Source organism: Protopterus annectens, chromosome 5.part1 (genome assembly GCF_019279795.1).
Source record: "Protopterus annectens isolate FY-2018-M chromosome 5.part1, PAN1.0, whole genome shotgun sequence".
In the NCBI taxonomy this organism is placed as follows: Eukaryota; Metazoa; Chordata; order Ceratodontiformes; family Protopteridae; genus Protopterus; species Protopterus annectens.
In genome coordinates this window covers 89,424,591-89,449,313 of record NC_056736.1, presented here as the reverse complement: position 1 = coordinate 89,449,313, position 24,723 = coordinate 89,424,591, and the positions used below count along the sequence as shown (strand labels likewise).

At 42.9% G+C, this 24,723-nt stretch overlaps 1 protein-coding gene across 1 annotated transcript in view; it reads left to right on the top strand.

Annotated features, from left to right (window-relative positions):
• MYCBP2 (MYC binding protein 2) overlaps positions 1-24,723 on the top strand; it is a gene marked incomplete in the record, with an annotated part of 5,088,083 nt that overhangs the window by 2,674,196 nt on the left and 2,389,164 nt on the right. The window contains 1 exon segment of the mRNA XM_044072904.1: positions 16,501-16,726. Within this exon segment, the coding sequence (XP_043928839.1) occupies positions 16,501-16,726 (226 nt within the window).

Below are 24,723 nucleotides of genomic sequence, written 5' to 3'. Positions count from 1 at the left end.
ATCTCCTGAAAGAGCTAGGAGATACTGTCCAGGGTACTGTAGCTGCAGGGCTGGCCAACAAAGTCAACACCCAGCTCGCTACCGTAAACTGAGTGGTAAACTCGCCCATGCGTCTCATATCCTATGCAGCTGATGGTTCAAGTAGAGCCGCTAGTTCGGGCATTGCTCTTCGAAGACAAGCCTGGATGCGTCTCTGTTCCTTTGCAGAACCCTTTAAGTCTTCTTTTATCAACACCCCATTCGATGGCTCATCACTGTTTGGGCCTAAAGTAAAGGAAACTTTAACCAGGTGTGAGCAGGAAGGCAAGACCTTATCTGCCGTTGGAGTCCGTTTTTCTAACCCTACTCGGCCCTACCTCAAGGGCCCTAGGGGAGGGAAAATGTGGTTCTGAAAAGCACAGGGAGCCTTTCAGGACACACGTGGAGAAACCCCCTCTAGAGGCAGAGGAGGGAGTTATAATGGAAGACGCCACCCCCGCGGCAGAGGGGGTCCGCAGCAACAGGGTGACAGGGGTCAGTTCTCCGGTCAACCCTACCAGCGCCCCTGAAAGGGGGCCCGGCCGTTCAGCTCTTGAGGCAGTCGGGGGTCGCTTGTCTTTTAAAAGCCTGGCTAAACATAACATCAGATACATGGGTACAAAGCATCATTTCCAGAGGATATTTCATACCGTTCTCTACCCCTCCCATTCCTGTAAACAGAATCCCAGATGTTCCAGCCAATCTCAGGGAAGAAGCAATCATAGAGGTCCACAGATTGCTAGGAAAAAAAGAGTCATCCAACCAGTCCCAGCAGACCAAGTTGGATTCGGAACTTACTCAAGATTCTTTTTGGTACCAAAGAAAACAGGGGACTGGAGACCTATCTTGGACCTCAACAGACTCAACCAGTTCGAGTTCCAAATGGTCACGCTTCAGTCCATTCTTCCCTTCCTAGGGAAAGGTGATTGGATGTGCTCCATAGATCTCAAGGACGAGTACTATCACAGAAAGATGAACAGATGCTCCAGAGATCACCTGCGTTTCCGGCTGGGAGCCAATCATTACCAGTTTCAAGCCCTGCCCTTTGGTCTCACTACAGCCCCCAGAGTGTTCACCAAATGCATGGCAGTGGTCATGGCTCACCTGAGACGTCTAGGATTCCAGGTGTTTCCATACCTAGACGATTGGCTCCTCACTGCTACTACCAGGCATCAATTGACTTAGGCAACACAATACACTCTGACACTCTGCCATCAATTAGGCATTACAATCCATTTCGAAAAGTCTGCCTTATCGCCATCGCAGCATGCCGTTTTTATAGGAGCAGAGTTAGATACCTCAACTACCACTCTACTTCTTCCTATCGAAATAGTCTCACTTCTCCGCCAACACGTCAGCTCACTGGTGTCAAAGAACAAAGCTACAGCAGCAGAGGTCTTAAAGGTGCTAGGTTTGATGGCGGCAGCAATCCTGGCTATACCACTCGCAAGGATGCATATGCAAATTCTTCAATGGCTCCTCTTTGCTCAGTGGTCGTACCAGAAACTACCGATGCACCACATGATTCTCTTCATGGATTCTTGCAAGAGAGACCTTCGGTGGTGGTTGATGTCTCTTCATGTCACAATCGGAAGACCCTTTGTTCTCCCACCCCCCCCCCCAGTAGCCACTGTGACCACGGATGCTTCCCTGATAGGGTGAGGGGGCATTTCCAGGGAAAGACTGCCCAAGGCACATGGGACAGATCAAGAATTACATCTGCACATCAATGTTCTAGAGTTGAGAGCGGTACTTCTGGCATTGCAGTACTTTCAGGACTCTCTCCCTCTAGGAACTATTGCAATTCAGATGGACAACATGTCAGTAGTCTGGTACTTGAACAAGCAAGGTGGAACCAAGTCTTACCCCCTTTGTCGAGAAGCCCTCAGGGTCTGGCAGTGGGCTGTGTCGTCCCAGCATTTTCTGTTAGCAATGCACATCCTGGGGAAATCCAACGTGATAGCGGACAAGCTAAGCAGGGCGCTATTGCTACCTCATGAGTGGTCTCTCAAACAGGTTGCGGAGTTGATTTTCCACAAATGGGGCCAGCCTTGCTGCAACCTCTTTGCCAGCCATATCAATTCAAAATGCAGAAGCTACTTTGCCCTAATACCAACTCCTGGTCATCCCCCGAGAGATGCAGTTTTACACGATTGGCCCCCGGGTCTCATTTATGCATTCCCACCCTTCCCATTGATACCCAGATTTTTACAGAAAGCAAAATCGCTGTGAAGGACTGTTATCCTCATAGCCCCCTACTGGCCTCGATCATCTGTTGGAAGATCCATGGATCCTGGACCCAGTTCCGGACCTTCTGACACACCCGTCAGGGGACCACCATCCTTCACTGCAGTCCCTGAAACTGACTGCTTGGCTAATCCACTTCCCCTAATTGCCAGGCTTCATTCAATTTCAGAAGATACAAGACAAATTCTCGTCTTCTCACAAGCCATCTACCAGGAAATTATATGGCAGTAAATGGAAAAGGTTCTCAATTTGGGCCAACACGCAGAAAATTGACTCTTTCCGAGCCCTGCTATCATCCATTTTAGAATTCTTGACAAAGATTTTTAAGGAAGGGGCAGCAGCTGCTACAGTTCGAGTCCAATTAGCTGCCATCTCAAATTTTCACCTTGGGTTTGGTTGCTCAAATGTTATGGGCCATAAATTATCTAAGACTTTTCTTAAAGGTGTTCTTCACATGAGACCTCCTATCAAAATTCCCTATTCCCCCTGGAGTTTAAACTTTATGCTGTCTCAAATTATTCTTTCCCCTTTTGAACCAGCATCTTCTTGTGATCTCAAATATTTATCCTGGAAAACTATTTTTCTAGTGGCCATTACTTCTGCCCGCAGAGTGTCAGAACTTCAAGCATTAACTGTCAGACCACCTTACATGATTTTCCATGCTGACAGAGTATGTATCGGAACAAACCCCTCGTTTTTACCTAAAGTCTGTTCTGAATCAAATATCAATCAGGTCATTGAGCTGCCAGTCTTTTTTTCCCAACCACTCTAACAAATTGGAATACATGCTGCACATACTTGATGTACACAGGCAGCTCAGATTTTATCTTGACAGAACTAAGGATATTAGAAAATCAGATGAACTTTTTGTATCCTTCTCAGAAGTCAGAAAAGGCAATCCAGTGGTTAAAACAACCTTATCTAAATGGTTATCAGATTGTATATATTTTGTTTATGAGAATGTAAGCATGCCATTGACACACAAACCTAAGGCTCATTCTACCAGAGCCGTTTCTACGTCTTCCGCTTTTTAAGCTAAATTGCCCCTTGACAATATTTGTACTGTAGCCACTTGGTCTTCTAAGCCTCATACCTTTATCACGCATTACAAAGTAGATAAGGCTTCCAGGGACAGGTCTTCCTTTGGTTCCACGGTACTGAAAAACATACTTCCATGAGCCACCCAAGATTGAGGGTGCGAGGGACGCTACCCATCAGTGAGAATAAACGGCGAAATTTAACAACTTCACATAAAGAAGTTATGTACTTACCATAACGTTCCATGTGAGTTGTTTATCTCGCCTTTATTCTCACGTCCCTCCTTCCCCCTCCTGGCTGACTGTTGACTTAGAGGCTAGTACCATCCTGGTTATTCAGTATGTCTTCTTCCCCTTCGGGAAGTGTTTCTTGGTAGAAATAAATAAAAGGATATATATATATATATATATATATATGTATATATATATGTATATGTATATATATGTGTATATGTATATATATATATATATATATATATATATATATATATATATATATATATATATATATATATATATATATATATATATATATATATATATATATATATATATATATATATATATATATATGTATGTATATATATTTTTTTTGTTGTTGACCAACAAAAAACTGGTCCTTTCCAGCTTCTGACAGATCACAGAGGAGCAAATACAGACGCCCAAGGGGCAGAGGTCAGTCACAAGGCCCTTACAAACTTCGCCAATGTGGTGCTGCTACCTAGAAAGGAGGAGAAGATAGGCCCCAAGCTAGCAGAAGACAAATACAATGACTCAACCCTCAAACTACCAAGCAAATCTCTCTTGGCAGCTCCCTTGGGAGGAAAATTAGCACTTTTTGCAGACAACTGGCACATCATCACAAAAGACAAATGGGTCCTAAACATTGTCTCACAAGGATACAGATTCCACTTTCATACCTTGCCAAGGATAAAAGGAATGCCATACCTGCCACCAAATCAATGGGCAGAGGCACAAAAACAAATTACAGCTCTCATGGACATGAGAGCCTTTCAACAGGTACCTACACAGGAGCAAGGACAAGGATTTTACTCAAGACTCTTTTTAGTCCCAAGAAAGGACAAAGCATGGAGACCCATTCTGGATCTTTCAATTCTGAACACCTATCTGCAAGTACCAAAATTCAAGATGCTAACACTACAGCAGCTTCTTCCCATGCTGGGCAAGAGTGCTTGGCTAGTAACGTTGGATCTCAAGGAGGCATACCTGCATGTCCCTATCAGACAAAATTGCAGAAGATACCTCCGCTTCATTGCAGGTTCAACCCATTATCAATTCTCTGCACTGCCCTTTGGCTTATCTACTGCGCCCAGGGTCTTCACAAAATGCCTGGCACCAGCAATTGCTTACTGCAGACAAAGAGGAATTCAAATATACCCATACCTGGATGACTGCCTTATTCAAGCAGAAAGCAAGGACATTTTTTTAAAGCATCTGGCATTTGTCAAACACATTCTAAGTTGCCTAGGGTACACAGTAAACGAAAAGAAATCAAAACTAGTGCCCTCACAAAACATAATATTCTTGGGTGCCAGCTTGAATACAACGGCCCAGATGGCTTATCTCACGCCAGACAAGCAACAACAGCGGACTCAGTACTTCAAAATAATGGCAACAAAGACCCAACTCCCTGCAAGAAAAATTCTGCAGGCCTTGGGATTCATGGCATCTTGCATACTACTAATACCATTTGCAAAACTGCATATGAGGAAATTACAATGGTACCTGATAAGCGTATGGACTCAGCACAGCCACAGCTTGGAAACAATGATACCACTCATTCCCTGCCTTCAACAGGAGTTTCTATGGTGGGCACAGGCATGTCACCTCAACAAGGGTCAGCCTTTCACCTTACCCACAGCCAGGCAAACTGTGACAACATATGCATGGAACTATGCCTGGGGAGCACACATGGCAGGACAGTGCATTCAGGGCAAATGGACTACAGATCAAAGGCATCTGCATATCAATCAAAAAGAAATGCTAGCAGTACAGAATGCCCTAAAAGCTTTCAAGGACATTTTACACCCAGTACAACTAATAATAAAGACGGACAATACCACAGTAATGTGGTACATAAACAAGCAAGGGGGCACACATTCATACCCTCTATGCAGGCAAGCAATGACCTTGTGGAACACAGCACTGTCTTACCAAGTTCAACTACAAGCACAATTCCTGCCAGGAAAGAAAAACACATTGGCAGACGACCTAAGCAGAAACATCATGGATCCCCACGAGTGGAAACTAGATCCACAAGTATTTGCAATGATTACTCAGAAATGGGGACGCCCAGACATAGATCTGTTTGCCAACCTCCAAAACTACCAACTTCAAAAATTTTGCACAAGGACATTCCACCCACAAGCTTGGAAAGTGGACGCCCTCTCATTCAGTTGGAAAACATTAACAGTGTATGCCTTTCCTCCACTGCCTCTTCTAGCAAAGGTACTGCTGAAAGTCAGATTAGAGAGGCCACAAATGATACTTATTGCACCAGACTGGCCACGCCAGCACTGGTATCCAATTCTAGGGAACATGGCCCACGGCCCACCATGGATTTTACCACAAATTCCTCACCTGCTCACCCAGCGAGACAATCAGATTCTACACGGCCAGCTCAAGACTTTAAACCTGGCTGCATGGCAAATTACCTAAACAACCAGCCAACACCTCTATCCAAAGCTGTTATGGATGTCATTCTGGAGGCCAGGAGGCCCAGCACCAGGAAAACCTATTCAGACAAATGGAAAAGATTTTGCGCTTGGAACCAGGCTAAAGGCCAAAATCCCCTTGATCCCAACATTCCTCAGATTCTACAATATTTAACTGAGATATTGCACAAAGGACTTTCCTTTTCATCTATTAAGATCCACACCTCAGCAATTTCAGCTCATTACAACACGGATCCTCCTTTATTTTCACATCCACTCCTAAGACAGTACCTCAGAGGGACTAAGAACATAAGACCGCCCAGGAGAGCACCAACACCTACTTGGGATCTCAACTTTGTTCTGGAAAAGCTTACACTGCCGCCCTTTGAACCAGCTTTTTCAGCTGATTTAAAATTTCTTTCATGGAAAATTGCCCTGCTACTAGCAATAACTTCAGCTAAAAGAGCCTCAGAGCTACAGGCAGTAATGGCAGTGGAGCTTTTCCTCATTTTTCATCAAGACAGAGTCTCTCTATGAACTAACCCTTCCTTTATGCCAAAGGTGGTATCCAGTGTGGCCCAAAACCAAACCATTCATTTGCCCACCTTTTTCCCAAATCCCCAGAACAAAGGAGAAAGACTCCTGCACTCTTTGGACATTCACAGGCAATTACGTTACTACTTTGATAAAACTGAGGCTTTCAGAAAATCTGACCAGCTCTTTGTAGCCTGTGCTGCAGGATCACAAGGAAAGGCTATCTCAAAACAGACCATTTCAAAATGGATAGGACATTGCATACGTTTCTGCTGCAAGCATCATGGGAAACCGGTACCTGGTAACATTAGGTCCCACTCCACCAGGGCTACAGCTACATCAGCAGCCTTTCTCAGGGGAGTGCCAACCAAGGATATTCTGGAAGCTGCAACTTGGAGTTCAGTGCACACCTTCACCAAACACTATCACTTACCTCTATATTCAAAGACTAGAGCTGGTTTTGCCACTGCGGTTTTGCAGGGCCTACTAGCTGCTTCTAACCCTGTTTAACTCCACCACCCCATCCTTAGCTTTGGGATTCAACCCAAGTGTGATGACTGCAGCAGGGTAACACGATGAACATAGTACAGATGTTCATCGTGCATACAGCTGCAGTCATAACAGATGGGTTCTCCTGCCGTCAGGCGGTCCTCGGTCGGCCGAATTCCAAAGTCTAGGTCCGGCGTCGGTTGTCGTCGCTTTCTTTCCTGACGTCAGTGCGACAGGGGTATATAAGACACAGCCAACACCATTTTCTCCAGTCTTTTTTGCCGTGCGGTGCCTGAAGCAGAAGCAGTTCGCAAGTGCCGGTCGGCCAGCTCCTGAAATTACGAAAATTTGGAAACCGAAGTCTTCTTAAAGCTAAGTACCCTGTTGGGGAAACTTTTCTTGCCTCAGACCGATGTCAGACAAAGTTAACAATTGTATTTCTTGTGGGAAGCAAATACCGCATAAGGATTTCCATTCCCTCTGTATATCTTGTTTAGGCCCAGACCACGACGTCTCGGGCTGTCGCTTTTGTGTTACTTTCAATAAACGCACTATTAAGCGTTGGGTGGAGTTCGCCCAGCACTTTTTTGGTAAAGCTTTTGATTATAAAATGTCGTCGGAGACTCTGACTTCCGTTTTGTCCAAAAAACGCAAGGACAAAGACCGACACGTGAGGTCCGCGGCCTCCACCGACACCACGCCAAAACCGGCTACACGTGGTCCGGTTCTCAGCGAGGCCCCTACGCAGCCCCTGACTACCGACGACACTTCTCTGGCAGTGTCTTCTGTAACCGAGACCGCAGGTACCTCGGCCCATACCCTGACTACAGCTACCGAAGCCACTGTGAGTGTTGAGCCTCTTAATGTGGACAGGTCCACTTCCACCCATGGTGTCTTCAGACCCTCATCTTCCTTTTCCATTAAGGCCTTTACTAAATCCAAATCGGCCATGCATCCCAAGAGGCCTGTTGCACAGGGCCCATCTCCAGGCCCCATGCCTAAAAAGCAGATGCTCAAAATGGCTGAGGATTTAATTACTCTTATCAGGGGTTCCCAACCCCCTTCGGACAAGAGACCCAGAGTGGAGGAAGTTTATCCCTCTTCTGACCAGGGCTCCATTATTTCAGAACATTCTGATGAAGAGGAGCACTCGTACTCTCCCTTTGAAGATTCTGATGCAGAGCAGTCCATTCCTTCTGTATCTCCCCCAGAGGATTTTTCTTCGGGAAACCTTGCATACCTTGAGGGAACACTTCCATTGGGAAGGCCAAGATTTTTCAGATTCCAAGAAAAGACTTAGGGAATTTCTTTTGCTACCTCAGCACAGACCTCTGGCGATCCCTCCTGTCCTGGACATACTTGATGATGTTTACTCGGAGGCTTGCTTTAATCCGGATTCCCTGCCTCCTGCCCCAGTCAAGCCTGATAGGTACTACAGAGTTCCTAACTCACACCAGTTTCTTTACAAAAGCCATAATGCTGACCCTGAAACCATTTCTCAAGGCCCCAAGGGAATGAAGGCCTCTACTGCTAAGAACCCATTACCTTCCGAAAGAGAGTCTAGATCCTTAGAAAGGTGGGGAAAAAAGGTATATACCTCGGCCACCCTAGCCATGAGGGCCTTAAATTGTCAGTTCCATGTGCTTAAATATCAGCAGTTTCTGTTATCACAATTAAGGAATAAAATGTCACAACCTGAACAACCAGATTTGAAGGAGTTACAGGATATGATGCATAGTGCAGAACAAGTGGGTAAACACACATTACAATGTGGCTATGATGTTCTAGAGGCCTCAAGTAGAGCTGCTGTTACAGGATTAGTCATTCGTAGGCATGCCTGGCTTAGGGAACAAACCTTGCCTGATCATGTTAAAGCTAAACTTCTAGATGCTCCTTTACAAAAGGATGTATTATTCAGTACTAATGCTGAGGAGATACTACGGAAAATGGAAGAAAAAGTTAAATCTATGCAAACTGTCAAAGCCTTTCTACAGGTACAACCACCACGTTTTAGCAGAAATTGGCCTTCAAAAAACTGGTCCTTTCCAGCCACGGACAAGCCCCAAAGAGGTAGATACAGGCGCACAAGGGGCAGAGGACAATCTCAAGGGTCATATAGAGGCAGACAATGGCAAACTCCAGCACCAAGAGGTGGCGAAGACAGTGCACAACAATACAGGAAACAAACCCAATGACTTTCCCCTTTGCATGCCAAGCAAGTCTCAGCTGGCAGCACCCTTGGGAGGAAAACTGACATTATTCTCAAAAAAATGACATATTATCACAACAGACAAATGGATCCTGGACATTATAAACAGAGGCTACAGATTTCATTTTCACGCACTTCCAAAAATGAGAGGCATGCCGAACCTGCCACACAATCAAAGGGCAGAGGCTCAAATACAAATTTCAAAGCTCATGGACATGAAAGCTATTCAAGAGGTACCTACTCACGAACAAGGTCAAGGTTTTTAATCCAGACTATTCCTGGTACCAAGGAAGGGAACCGATTGGAGACCCATTTTGGACTTTTCCATCCTAAATACATTTCTACTCGTACCAAAATTCAAGATGCTCACCTTACAGCAGCTTCTTCCCATGCTGGGCAAGGAGTCTTGGCTGGTAACATTGGACCTCAAGGAGGCATACCTGCATGTCCCAATCAGACAAAACTGCAGAAGATACCTCAGATTTCTTGCAGGTTCAATCCACTATCAATTCTCTGCATTGCCCTTTGGCTTATCTACTGCGCCCAGAGTATTCACGAAATGCCTGGCATCAGTAATTGCCTACTGCAGACTTCAAGGGATACAAATTTACCCTTATTTGGACGATTGCCTGATCCAAGCGGACAGCAAACACATACTTCTGGAACATCTGGCTTATGTAACACGGTTATTGAATTCTCTGGGATACACAGTCAACAAAGAGAAATCCAGGCTAACACCATCTCAGTAAATAATTTTCCTGGGTGCCAACTTGGACACAAACACCCAGATGGCCTATGTTACGCCAGAAAAACCGAGGCAACTAACTCAGTACTTCAAAATACTAGCAAATTGTACCAGGCTTACTGCAAGGAAAATCCTGCAGGCTCTGGGCTTCATGGCATCTTGCGTTCTTCTAATCCCATGTGCAAAGTTGCGTATGAGGAAACCTCAATGGTACCTAAAAAACCTATGGTCTCAACACAGCCACAGTTTGGAAACAATAATACCACTAATCCCATGTTTGCAAAAGGAATTTCTATGGTGGGCCCAAGCATGCCAAACAAACACAGGTCTGCCATTCTGCAAGCCTCAAGCAAATCAAGTCATCACAGCAGACGCTTCAGACTACGCCTGGGGGGCACACATGACAGACAGGTGCATTCAGGGCAAATGGTCCCAAAAGGAAAAGCACCTTCACATCAAGCAAAAGGAAATGCTAGCAGTGATAAATGCAATTACAGCTTTCAAGGACCTCCTGCATCCAGGGCAATTATTGATAAGAACAGACAACACCACAGTAATGTGGTACATAAACAAACAAGGAGGAACACATTCATACCCCCTGTGCAGGCTGGCCATGTCACTTTGGAACTTAGCTCTGGAATGGCAAATCGAACTTCAAGCACAGTACCTGCCAGGTTTGGAAAACACGCTGGCAGACAATCTAAGCAGAAATATGACAGACCCGCAGGAATGGAAGTTGCATCCTGAAGTGTTTACAAAGATAATCCAAGCGTGGGGAAGGCCAGACATAGATCTCTTTGCCTCCCACAGGAATCATCAATTGACAAAATTCTGCTCAAGGACATTCCATTCAAAGGCCTGGAGAGTGGACGCCCTTTCTTTCACTTGGGCAGCACGGACAGTTTACGCCTTCCCATCTTTGCCTCTTCTGCCCAAGGTGCTCTTGAAAGCAAGAGCAGACAGACCGAAGATGATATTGATCGCTCCAGACTGGCCAAGACAACACTGGTACCCACTCCTGAGGAGCCTAACACATTCTCCTCCCTGGACTCTACCTCTAATGACTCAGCACAGCTACAAAACTCTTTACAGTCAGTTGAAAACACTCAATCTGGCTGCATGGAAAATTCCTTAACACCACAACAGACCCTACTCTCTAAGGAGGTGCAGGATGTCATTTTGGAGGCCAGAAGGCCATCTACTAGAAAGGCTTACTCCGCAAAATGGAAACGGTTTTGCACTTGGAATGAGAAAAAAGGCCAGGATCCTAGAAAACTGAATTTACTTCAGATATTACAGTATCTAGCTGAGCTGTTGAACAGTGGACTTTCATTTTCCTCCATCAAAATCCATGCCTCAGCCATTTCTGCTGAATACAACACTGATTCACCATTATTCTCCCACCCACTCTTAAGACAGTTCCTCAGAGGGGCTAAGTATATAAGACCTCCAAGGAAACAACCAATTCCAGCCTGGGATCTTAATTACATTCTAGAAAAACTAACATTGCCTCCCTTTGAACCAGCTGCCTCAACAGATTTGCAATATTTGTCCTGGAAAACAGTTTTCCTTCTGGCCATTACCTCAGCTCGTAGGGTTTTGGAACTACAAGCCCTCATGGCTGTGCAGCCCTTTCTCATCTTCCATCAGGACAGGGTTTCCCTATGAACCAACCCGTCATTTATACCTAAGGTAGTATCCAGGGTAGCTTTAAATCAGGCCATACACTTACCTACCTTTTACCCCAATCCTCACAACAAAGGGGAAAGGCTGCTACATTCCTTAGACATCCATAGACGGCTACATTACTATTTGGACAGAACAAAGCCTTTCAGGAAATCAGAACAACTTTTTGTGTCCTATGCTGTAGGAGCTCAAGGGAAGCCAATTTCCAAACAGACTATTTCAAAATGGATAGGCCACTGCATACGGTTTTGTTACTCCTTTCATGGTAAATCTGTACCTGCAGGCATCAGACCCCACTCCACAAGGGCCACAGCTACCTCTGCAGCCTTCCTCAGAGGAGTTCCTACCAAAGATATTTTAGAGGCAGCCACTTGGAGTTCTGTGCATACCTTCACTAAACACTACCACCTTCCTTTATACTCCAAAACTAGAGCAGGCTTTGCCACTGCTGTGTTGCAGGGCATTCTGGCTCCTCCCAGTTCCACCAAGTGCCTACCACTCTGTGCGTAGCTTTGGGATTCTACCCATCTGTTATGACTGCAGCTGTATGCACAATGAACATAGTATAGTTTTGTACCTACCATAAATGTAGATGTTCGAGTGCTAATACAGCTGCAGTCCAGGTTTCCCTCCCTCCTTCCCCTCTGGGTACAGACCTAGTGGCTAACTCCTCATCTCACAACTTGATTGGGTTATCCTTCTGTGGTGTATTTGCTTACAACTACTGTTTTTTTATTATATTGCAATGCATGATTATATATATATATATATATATATATATTTTTATATATTTTGCCTTCCTTCTGGGGGCACCTGACATCTGGGGCAAGAAAGATTGAAGAAAATGGCGTCGGCTGTGTCTTATATACCCTTATCGCACTGACGTCAGTAAAGAAAGCGACGAACAACCGACGCCGGACCTAGACTTTGGAATTCGGCCGACCGAGGACCCGCCTGACGGCAGGAGAACCCATCTGTTATGACTGCAGCTGTATTAGCACTCGAACATCTACATTTATGGTAGGTACAAAACTGTACTTTTTGTAGCTACCATAAATGTAGATGTTCGAGTGTTCACCCTGCTGCAGTCCAGGTTACCCTCCCTCCATCCCCTCTGAACTGGCTGGACTTATCTATACCATTCTATCCTATACAACCTCTGTGGTGTATTTGCTTGTGTCTGAAGGTATTGTTTTATTTTTATATGTACATTTTTATATAGCAATATATATATGTATATATATATATATATATATATATATATATATATTGCCTACCTATTGGGGGCACCTGACATCTGGGGCAAGAAAAACTGAACAAAATGGTGTCGGATGCCTCGTATATACCCCTGGTGCACTGACGTCAGGGAAGAAGCGACAGCAACCGACGCCGGACCAAGACTTTGGAATTCAGGCCGACTGCGGGACCGCCTGATGGCAGGATAACCCAAGTGTGATAACTGCAGTAGGCTGAACACTCGAACATCTACATTTATGGTAGGTACAAAACTGTACTTTTTGCATACTAGTTTATTCAAGTCTATAGCGCCTTTTTGTATATTTCCACTTTACACCTATAGCTCCATGTGACATCCAGACCTTTTTTGAGTCTGGCATCTTTAAGTGATTTACCAGCTAATAGTAGGCAGTATTAGGAAGAGCAAGACGTTATTAGCAAAATGACACTGGGATTGTTAGTCTAAGATGTCCTGCAGTAGAGAAATGAATCTCTCTTTGTCACTTATTATTCATATTTTCATATTTATATATCACACTATATCTGAGATATTGCTATTTATTTGTTAGTAGTAATGAAAATAAACAATAGTTACATATGCACTTAATACTTCAAAAAAACAAGTCACTTGCAAAACTGTTCTATGACATCAGGAGAAACATGAGATGAAGAAAACTAGCTTTGATATTTGCAGTGCAAGTTGCACATCTTGAGAGATATTCAATGTTCTTTATATTGCTAATTATAGAATTAAGCATTGTTTTCATATTTCTGTAAATATCTCAAAAAGCATGCACTCGTGAATTTTTCTGTCATGTGAAAGTGTGTCTGGTTAACAAAAATGTTTTAAAAATATATGTCTAAGTTGCAGAGTTTTCAAGATATGACAGTTTGTGAAAGTGTAGTAAAAAACATAATTTTGGGTATCTGTGCATTATATATAACATTTATGGAAATACTATGGATGGACTGATTATCACTGTAAAGAAAACTTTGCACTGGTGACAGGTCATGCTGGAGAGATGGAGACTGCCACATCTCTGGAACAAGCTTCCAGTTCATGTGAAACAGAATCCCTTCCTGACCATCTTCAAACACAACCTAGATCAATGAATGGGTGACTGCAAATTCACTCCTGCGGTGGCACCCATGTCTCTCCTGTACAGAGGAAGTCAGTCTTCACTACCATATAGACCCTTACCTGTGTGAACTTTACTTACCTAACCACTGACAATTGAGGCAACTCTGGATAAATATGGCTAGACTTGTAAGGGTTCTGGGGCCATTAGCCTAGTGCCGTTCTATGAACTTATGAACCTATAGAGGGGAAGTTAAATTCACCCATGAATAGGGTGTTTGGTTGGACAGTGAGCACCTCTAGTAGGTTTAGGTAAGAGTCATGGGACATAGATGATGACCGGTAGCTAGCCATGATATGATGAGGGACCTCATTTGTTGTGACTTGCACATGGAATGACTTCCATGGTATCATCCTGTTTAACCAACCTGGAGGTATGTTTTGTTGCTAACATTGATCGAGACTCCTTCACCTTTGGCTGCAGTCTGTGCTGTTGCTCTAAATGTGTGGAAGGCACTGTAGCCTTGCACTTCTGAAGTACCTTTTATGGCTTTAAACCAAGTCTCAGTCATGGCACAGATGTCTTCATTCTCCAGAATGAGGAGGATTTGAAGGATGTGGAGTTTTTTGTTTAGGCTTCTAGCATTGAGCAGTGACACCTTAAGGTTGCTTGTAGACATTTTCATTGTACCAAAAACCACAGAAATATCCAAAAAATTGAAGCCAAGAAAAATAAACACACCAGGACCACCAGACACTCCGAATTCGGATCACACGTGTCACTTTCCAAAATGAAAAAGCAAACTGTGTCGAGTATAAAGTTTATTCCACAAACAAACCACCGTAGTGTTAAGCGCTTTCACTCAGTAATTATCGAGCTTCCTTCTCTGAGGAAGCTCAGTAATTACTGAGTGAAAGCGCTTAACACTACGGTGGTTTGTTTGTGGAATAAACTTTATACTCGACACAGTTTGCTTTTTCATTTTGGAAAGTGACACTTGTGATCCGAATTCGGAGTGTCTGGTGGTCGTGGGACATTTTCATTGTGTTGGTAGATTTTTCTTTTTGGCATTGCCTAAAAAGGTCTCTAAAGGGGCGGTAACTTTTTAGCCAATATCCAAAAGCCTAGGGAGGACAGGTTCAGCCCATTCTGGTCAAAGTAGCATGGTCTTTTGACCATGTCCTCTAATGCTGACAGATATTGGATTCCCCTGGTGTTACACCAGAAACTAAGCCAATTATTAAAATCAACCATTTTATGGTCATACTGTGGCATTCGCCTTGGTTCAGGTATAATGCTGCTCAGTGCAAGGCTCATACCTATCTTGACAGACATTCTGAGAGATCCATTATGTCTACTTTTATATAATCCGGTGAACTACGTTCATATTTAACAAGTGGAGGTTGTCATACTATTCTGCAATTGAAATGTCACCAAGCTTAACAGTAAAATCTCTACTGATTCTATTGTATGAAGACAGAGCATGTAAGTGTAGCTGTGAATAACGGTCAGTTATTACTTCTACCTTCTGTCAAAGCCCCCCCACCACCACCACCACCACCACCACCATCAAGAAACAATTGCTGTGGGTGGGAGGTCATACGGACATAGATTGTTGGTAAAGCATTGTAGTCCATTGGTAAAGTACAATAATTTTTTCAGTTCTTTTATTTAGGAGGCTGTTTTTGATACTATCATTCATATGTTCCCAAATGCAGTGTTTAAAAAAAATGAGAAATTCTGATTTATGATGAAGATGCACCCAACAAGTGATTTGTGAAAAGATTGAGGTGATCTCATGGAACCTCTGATGTGTCAAGGATGCATTATATTCCCAGCACTGGTGGTACAGAGGTATAATTCTTTGGCCACAAAGCTAGTGATCCAGATTCTAGTAGCTGAAATGCTTGACAGAACTGACAGTTGGGATGGATGGCTGCATCTGAGAAAGCAAAGGAGCAGTGAAGCCAGCTGTATACACTGTTAACCTTGAGAGCAGGGGCACTAATGTAGATGGGTTGACTGGGTACAGGCATTAGGCTCACCAAGGCACCATGGGTGCTAGCCTTCAGAGCAAATGTGCCAAATAATGCAGTCACAAGGAGAGGGTGTTGTGGGTCACCATGGTGCTGCAGTGTGCTCATCTCCCACTCCCAGTAAGCTGGTAGGTTATTCAACAGTGCTGTCTTTGGTGGGATGCCAGTGAGAAAACGAAGTACCCTTGCTGTGTGAGTGCTTAGCCACCTATCAATAGCTTTCATCTCAACTCTGAGTGGATACCCAATAGCAGTAGAGCAAATGGGAACTGTCCAGTCAAAGAACAGGGAGGCTGGATGATCTGAAGGTATGAAGAGCAAAAATAACATAGGGAAAAAAAGAAAGTGTTATTTCTTTTTTGTTGATGTGATGTCTCACTGTTCAACATTTGTACCTTTTGAATTAGTTCCTTGTTTAAAGTAAAGAAAAGAAGAAAGCAATAGGCCATCTTATTCTGATGTCTTTTTGTTTTACTATAGTTTCTTACTTAAGTTTTGTTGCACTTCAGGTGGCTTTTCCAGAGTGTGTTAGATGGATTACAGTTGAGTTCGACCCTCAGTGCGGTACTGCCCAAACTGAGGATGTTCTCCGCTTGATGATTCCTTGTAGAACTTTCCAGAGCATGGGTGTCAGTCCAAAGCATACAGCAGTTCATGAAAGCCTCAACACATGGGTAGAACTGAAGAAATTCTCAGGAACTTCAGGATGGCCTTCTATGGTGTTGGTATTACCAGGTATGATTTTTGTTGCAAGGAGTCTTGTTCTTGATTTAAAAAAAAAAAAAAAAAAAACATTAATTTCAGTAAATTTTATTGCAAGAAGTATCACAATTGTCCGTTGATGACCAAAGGTGTAACAATTCCTTCTAAGCTTATGCAACTGTATATGAATAGAGAAGAGAATCTGACTTAATTTGCCTTGAAATGGATTTTGACAGGCAGGTCAGACTAATGGCATAGAAAGGCCAGACATCAGATGTAATTAACTGACTATGAAAACACACCTCAAAAAGCTGTCATGTTTATGCCAGATTTCTGCTAAAGAGATTACAGTCTGTAAGAATAAATAGCGTTTTTCCCTTCCTTTTCAGCCTGCTGGCTGCATTGTGTGTGAGATCGTGGTACAGCTAGGTTTGGGAATTTGCCCTTTCCTCCTGTTGTGTGATCTTTCAATTGTATATAATTTCCATAAGTGTTCCACCATTACTAGGTGATGTGCTAAGATCATCAATAGTATCTTTAGATGTAAGCTTAGTAAGAACTTGTGATGGAGGCCCAACTACCTCTGTTCTGGATAGGTTCTCCTGTGGAAAGGCCTTCAGGCTTATGAGGAACAGGCTGACTGTCTTGCCCCCCTCCACCCCCCCCTTCCAGAGTTTTGTGAAAAAGGTTGAAGAGCCCTGGATTATCCTTCTTGACCCTGTCATGTGAGATGCCATGACTGCAGTATGGAGAACACACAAACTCTGCCTCTTTAACCACTTACAATGGAGATGCTTTCTACAACCTCCTGCTTAAGCTACTCAGTATCCTTATGATGATTCCTATCTCATCTCTCTTCTCCAGCAAAAGTACCAGAGACCACAACATTTTGCCACTGTGCCACATGAGTAGTAGTCTAGGGCTAGGTTTGAGTAAAAAAGTGTACTTTTCTCCTTGTTGGGCCTTAGAGCCCTCAACTGTTAGTTTCAACTACCCAAATTCCTGCCCCAAATAGAAAGGCTTTAAAAATGTTAGACTTCATGGAATTTGGGCTCAAGGAGGACCTTCTTAAGATTGTGTCTGTTTCTTGTACAATTAGACATTGTGCGTCCCACAGGAAGCCAGCTTAGGAGGTGTAGATAGATAAAGCCCTGATTTTGCAGCCCATTTAACCAGAGTTCATTTAGTAGATCAGGCACTTGGAGTTGATAAGGGAGGATGTATAATCCTACCCTGGGAGGGATAGGGTGGGGTAGAACCAGCAGTGCACTTTCACAATCCCTCAGCAGAGAGACATTAGTGCAAACGCATGGCATGGGAGTGTGTTTTAAGGCTTGCTAAGCCCCTGTCTGATGCAAAGCTTTCACTCTGGATGTGCAGAAGCATGCACTTGCATGGAGAAGCCATTTTGGGCTTTTGTGGTTATGTGGTTCATCCACACACAATTCACTCCATTGCAAATAGTGCCATTGCCAGAAAGCCAGAGAGGGCGTGAAGCACAGTCATTACTGCTTGAATGAATGCTGTCTCTGGGCAGCTGTCTCTCAAATCTTAGGTGAAATTCCCAGGTTAGGGAATGAGTGGTCCATGTCTGATTGTGGGGAGGCTTGTTGGCATACAGACTCAAAGGCAAACATTATGCTGAAGTTTAAAAAAAAAAGAAAAAACAAAATGTTCCCCATTCTAATTTTAATTATGCTGGTCCTTTGGAGGGAATTAAGAGTTGAGCATTTTGTCTGCACAGCATGGCAAGGTTGAGATCCTTCTCCCTGAAGGAGAAGTTAATGAATAAGATTTTAGTTAGCCGGCTTAGGGGACTGGCTGATCTTCTGAGATAGAAGTTCTGCAGTTGTTTGGAGGACCTTTATAACCACCCACCCTTTTTTCTGCTTCTTCCTGTTCTAGACTCAACTGACCTCAAAACAGGAAGAGGCCCTTCCACTGCCAAAGGAAAACCTTTAAGTGCCCCACAGCATTGCCCATATTGTATAAAAAGTTGACCCTGCCAGACAGTTCGCTGCAATAATAACTTTGTTGTAGGACTGGGTTTGCTTGCTTCTCTTGATTTTTCCTGGATTAAAGAATCATCGTAAAATTTCAGTTTTGTCCATGAGTTTTCTAGCAGCCGAATTCTGAAGCTCCTCGGCTCTTACTTAAAAAGAGCTTCACAGGAATATCAGTCCTTTTCACTGGACATCTGGGGACAGATGATCAAGGAAATCCTTAGGTTTGATCTTTGTTTCTTTCTGAAAGTGGTTTGGTACTGCTCTTGAATTAGTCTTTAAAATTCCTACTTTTTGTGAGGACAGAAGCTGAGGTAGCATGGTGTTTACACGGACAGTTCAGGTATTACCTGCATAAGGTGCAGGAATCTGAGATATGTAACAGGTTAATTTTGTCTGAGCCAGAGAATGGAAATGATTACTTCTGTGAAGTAGACCGTTTCCAGGTAAATTGCCACTTGGGATTATTTTTTCTATAAAGCTGCTAACAATCTTGTAGTAAATTCTGTAGTTAAAGGTTTAAAGGTCACAGATTTGTAGATGACTTCCTCCACAGCTTGCATCAAAAATTTCTCCTTTTCAGACTTGTCCATCACTTTTTTGCTGCAAGAAGTAAACAGTTGTTTGTTTCATTCATATTCCATCAGTTTCTTCAATGCAAGCTTTATTTCCATTGGATCTTTTCTGTATGCAGGTTTCAACTTGTATGAGTTTGAGTACATATATGTATTTTAAAGTAGTGATCTTTTTGCTGTTATGTACACACAGGTATGCTTACATACTGCTTGCCCCTAGGTGATATTTTTTTGGGGACCTTTTATGTTGGGCAAATATCATGCCCTTGAAAGCAACACCTTTCAGTACACTGCACTGATATTAATTGTAGAATAGAAAGGAATCTCATTTGCCACCATGAATTGTTGCATGCAGCTGTTAAATTTTATTATGATTTATCATGTATTGGGAGCCACACTTACTTAACCTCCAAGTCATACTCTCTTGGATGATAAATATGATAAAGGATAATTAACCTGGGGCAATAGGTTTGAATGACTGAGTATTTTTTTTATCTTGGCTAAACCTTCAATTAAGCCATTATATAGGGCAGGTTGCATTAGTGCAGAAATTACTTTTCATATTAATCATTTTTAAGAACCATGCAAATAAGAGAAATAGTCAAGAAGTAAAATATTTAATAGTATTGTAAGATGTAATACAATAAGCATCTATAGCAAACATAATCTAGTTATCATAATGAGGCAAGTGAATTACATGATTGTGGCAATTTTATAAGTATGGGGTTCCAAAGGTGCTATATTTTCAGGATAGGATAAATCTGAATGTCTAAGAGAAAGCTATACAAGTGAGGAGTGATGTGTTTTTTATACACAGCTCTGTAATTTCTAATGTGATCCTAGATGATAATTTAGATTTAAAGAATCAGAAGTGAAAAGGTTGGCTTAATAGTTAGCTGTAGGTGTTCATCTGCAAATTCTATTAAACATTATGATTTCTTTGCTAGGCAGACTGTAACTACTCCTGTGTTGATTAGATAAACCTTAGAGTAGGATTCAATTTTGAGCAATAATTCTTGGATATCATTTTGTTACATGGCTTAACCCAGCTGCTCAAGAATAAGATAAGGGGCAATGACCTATTAAACATTATTGCTAACAACTCTAGCAGCCTTAATTTCAGTGTTGATATTAATGCTCCCTTGTGGACATTTGACCATAACTTTACAAATGCATATTATGGAAGATGTTTTTCAGTGGTCATAATGTCCCAGGAAGTCACCAAGAAGTGCGTCAGTTGGAGTGAAATTCTGTCAAAATATTCTTCCAAAAGACTCTCATCTTCAGTGCTTGTTTTGTCTTGGGAAGGAAAAGCAGGGTCTTCAGCTGTGAATGTTGTAAAACTTGCATTAAGCAGACCTTTCTCTGGGAAATGAGAAATGTTAGCAGAAAGCTCCTAGTGCTGATAAAAGGGATATCTATACTCCTCACACAGCCAAAAAGCCTTCCACTAATTTTGAGGGCAGGGAAAAGTATAGAATAATGGGGAAGCCTAAGAAAGTAATTGCAAATGAAATTATGAGCAAAAGCACATGACTGTTGAGGTCATATCCGTCCTCTGTAGACCTGAGGGCACTGGCCTCAGGTGCTGCTTTGCTTGACTCATTCCTGGCATACTGCCAGTCTTTTATTTGTCTGTGGTAGCTGCTTCAAATTCATTGAGCTTGCCTTCTTGGATGCCAGGCAGTCCCTGTTAACTTTTTGATTGTGCCATAGCCAGATGCTGGCTCCTTGGTACTCCATTGCAGGATCAGCCTGTTTTACCTGTTACTAGTCAGCCTTCATTGCTACTTGAGGATACCTGCAATCAATTTTATTTAGTCAGTGTGCTCATATGTTGGTAAGCCAAGTTTTTGGCTTTTTTCTGTAGTTCATGACATTCTGATCCCCAGGTACTCTGTTGTCCCTGTTTTATTACAAGATATTTGCTAAATAGTAGGTGATGGTTTGGGATAAAGGGCCTTGCCTAACTTTTGGCAGCTCTCTGCACCCTCTTCTTAATGTGTAGCACCATAGACTAAGTTGCATGAATCAAATCCATGCTTCTGAACCTTTAAGAGCAAGAAATCTGGACAAAGCCATATAAAATGGGGTGCAAAGGCCCAAAAATAGAGAGAATTTTTAGACTATTGCTCTTACAAACTTAGAAAATTGATAGAATAACACATATGATGTCCTTCTATTCTGATGTTGCAGTATTCATAACAGTAGGGAGTGGCTGCTTGCAGCACCACTATCTGGCCAGTATACCAAAGTCTTAGTCCAGGAGGGTACGTGTGATGTCTGTTACCAGGGCCATAAACCGACGTTGGGTATAAAAGTGATGTCTGCATGTACCCTCATCAGAATTTTTCTGCTGCTGTGATCATCGGATGCCCGTTTGCCAATTCCATATCTGCAGTGCGTTTCTTCAGATGACTGCATTACAAATTATTAAAGACCAGTCGACCATTTTTGACCATTACAGATAAGTGCCTGGTGGGGTTTTCTTACTTATTTAGCTTACTGTTTAGACTTGCATGTCAGCTAGGAAAGGGAAGTGTGCTTGTGGGAGACAAATTCCTCACAGGGACACACATGATAAGTGTATTTTTTGTCTAGGCGAGGCCCACGACCATACATCCTGTTCAGTCTGTAAGTTGTTCGTCCCCAAGACCCTACATAGCCAATTAGCGGCTTTGAATCTTTATCTTGAGAGCCAAAGACTCAGACGCTTGACATTAGGCATGGAGGGAGGAATAGGCCCTTTCGACAAGCCACCTCGGAAGAAGGCGAAAACTACATTAATTTGCTGTGTGAAGAAACAGGGCAGCCTACACTCCTGCCTCTTTCTTGCCGTGGAGCCCGGAGCATAAGCAGTTTGCATGAGTGCTGGTCTGCCGCTACCTGAGTTTTTGTTTCCGAATTGAAGTTGAAGTCTTCTAAAGCTAAGCACCCTGTTGGGGATCCTTTTTTCTTGTACTAACCGATGTCAGAAAAAGTTAAGAATTGTCTTGCCTGTGGAAAGCAAATCCCACACTGAGACTTCCACTCTTACTGCTTGTCTAGGCCCATACCACGATGTTACTCGTTGTCGCTTCTGTGCTTTAACGCCAGAACTGTCCATCTCGGGCCCTTATTGTAGCCAGATATTTTAATTTATAGTCCTTGAATTCCGATACGGCTTTGGTAAGCCATCTTGACAGCAGATCTTCCGAAAAAATGTAAAGATAGACAGAGGCAGGACCGCACCGGTCCAAACCTACTGACAATGCTTCCATTAAACTAGTCGTCAGTCCTCCAATACTCAGTGAGGAGCTTTCGCAGCCCATGATGCCCGCTTCAGTTGATTCGCAGGCTGCTACTGAGACCCTCTCGGAGGTCCGGTATACTGCAAAACTCTTCTTCGACTAAGGATCTTGCGGTCGTCTCTACCTTGGATGGATCCAGAGCCGCTGAGCAGGCACTGGCTTCCGAGGAAGTCTTTTGCACCACCGAATCTCGACACAAACCAACGTCTTCTTTTGTGACTACCGTTCTTTCGAAAACAACCAAGTTCCTTATGCCCAGGGTTCGAACCACACCCAAGAAACCGTCTACCCACTCTCAGGCGCCTGCTACCTTGCCTCAGTCTCAAATGCTTAAAATGGTGGAAAGACCTTATCATGCTGATCAGGGGAAGCCAAGCTACCACCTCAAAAGGGAAAAGAGATCTGTCCCCAGTAGTTTTGGGTGAACTAGTCAGAAGAATCTGATGCATCTGACTATGAAGACATATGCAACCCCTCTCCACTTATGAGGATTCTGATGCAAAGGAGTCCATTCCTTCAGCCTCTCCCAGAGAGGATTTTTCCTTTGGGGAAACCCTGCATACTTTAAGGGACCATTTCCAATGGGAGAGTCAGGACTACCCTCAGTCTAAAAAGGGAATTCGTAGATCCTCCACAACACATACCCTTAGCCATCCCCCCAGTTCTGGATGTGGTGGATGATGTTTTCCTTGAATCTAGCTTGACTCCTGACATCCTACCTCCTGCTCCCAGAAAACCAGGCAGGTACTACAGAGTCCCTGACTCACACAAATATCTTTTTAAAAATGCAACAGCTGACCCTGAGGTAATTTCTCAAGGTCCTAAAAGAATTGAAGCTACCTCTGCTAAGAATCCCACTCCCTCAGACCGGGATTCCCTAGCATTGGACAGATGGGGTAAAAAGGTATACACCTCAGCTACTCTTGCTATCAGGGCACTAAATTGTCAGTTCCATATGCTTAAATATCAACAGCATACCTTGAAACTCCTTAAACAAAAATGTCTTCCCTTCCTGCTTGGGCAGAATCTAAAGATTTACAAGACTTGATGCATTCTGCAAGTCAAGTAACTAAACATACTTTTCACTGTGGTTTTGATGCCCTAGAAGCTTCTTGCAGGGCAGCAGTCACTGGTTCTGTCATTAGAAAACATGCATGGCTTAGGGAACAAACCCTGCCAGACCATGTCACATGCCCTTAGTGATTAAGTGTGCCACATAGAAGCATTTCCTGACTGTTGTGGCGATGTCGTTATCGAAGGTGAGACCACTGTCCACCTCTGTCCCTAATCACATGCCCTTAGTGATTAAGTGTGCCACATAGAAGCATTTCCTGACTGTTGTGGCGATGTCGTTATCGAAGGTGAGACCACTGTCCACCTCTGTCCCTAAGTCTCTCATCACACTTTAGATGTTTAGTGTACTGCCACCTATGTGGTAATTCATGGGTGCATGTTTTTTTTCCAAAGGGGATAACTATACATTACCAAACAAAAACAGTCCTTGAACCAAATAAGGAATCAGATGTAAAAACCAGAGAATACAAGGAAAAGAAAAATAATCTGGTTCCACACAGCAGTGAAACTCAATATGTCCTTTATTGTAGTAAGGAAGCGCTTTCTCAGAATAACATCCGCTTCATGAGACCAACAAAGGTAGAATAACAGTTACATTTTTAAACACTAAAACATCCAATCAAAAATCAGATAAAATGTGCATCATAGCTGAAAAGCATGTGATAAAATACATCTGTAGAATATATAGATCTTTAAAAAATTGAATAAAAACAGACTAAATGAACAATATGTACTTAAAAATGGTAATGAATATAAAAGTAAAAAATAATAAAAGATGGACTATTGAAATATGTATAATAAAATATTAGTGAAATCAATGCTTTAATGGCCGTGCTTTAAGGAAGGGTTTCAGGGAAACTCTGTTGTTTAAACCAGGAGGTTTATCAGCTTGAAAACGCAAAATCCATTTCTGTTCACTAGATTCTGTTCTGTTATTTATGTCACCTCCTCTCTTGGTACTATGCAGAATCTCCAATACCATAAAGCTAAATTTATGTTCTTTACCCTCTTTAGCTACATGTAGTGATAGTGCGCTGGTTTCTTTAACATTCCTAATATCCCTAAGGTGTTCAAGTATTCTATCCTTA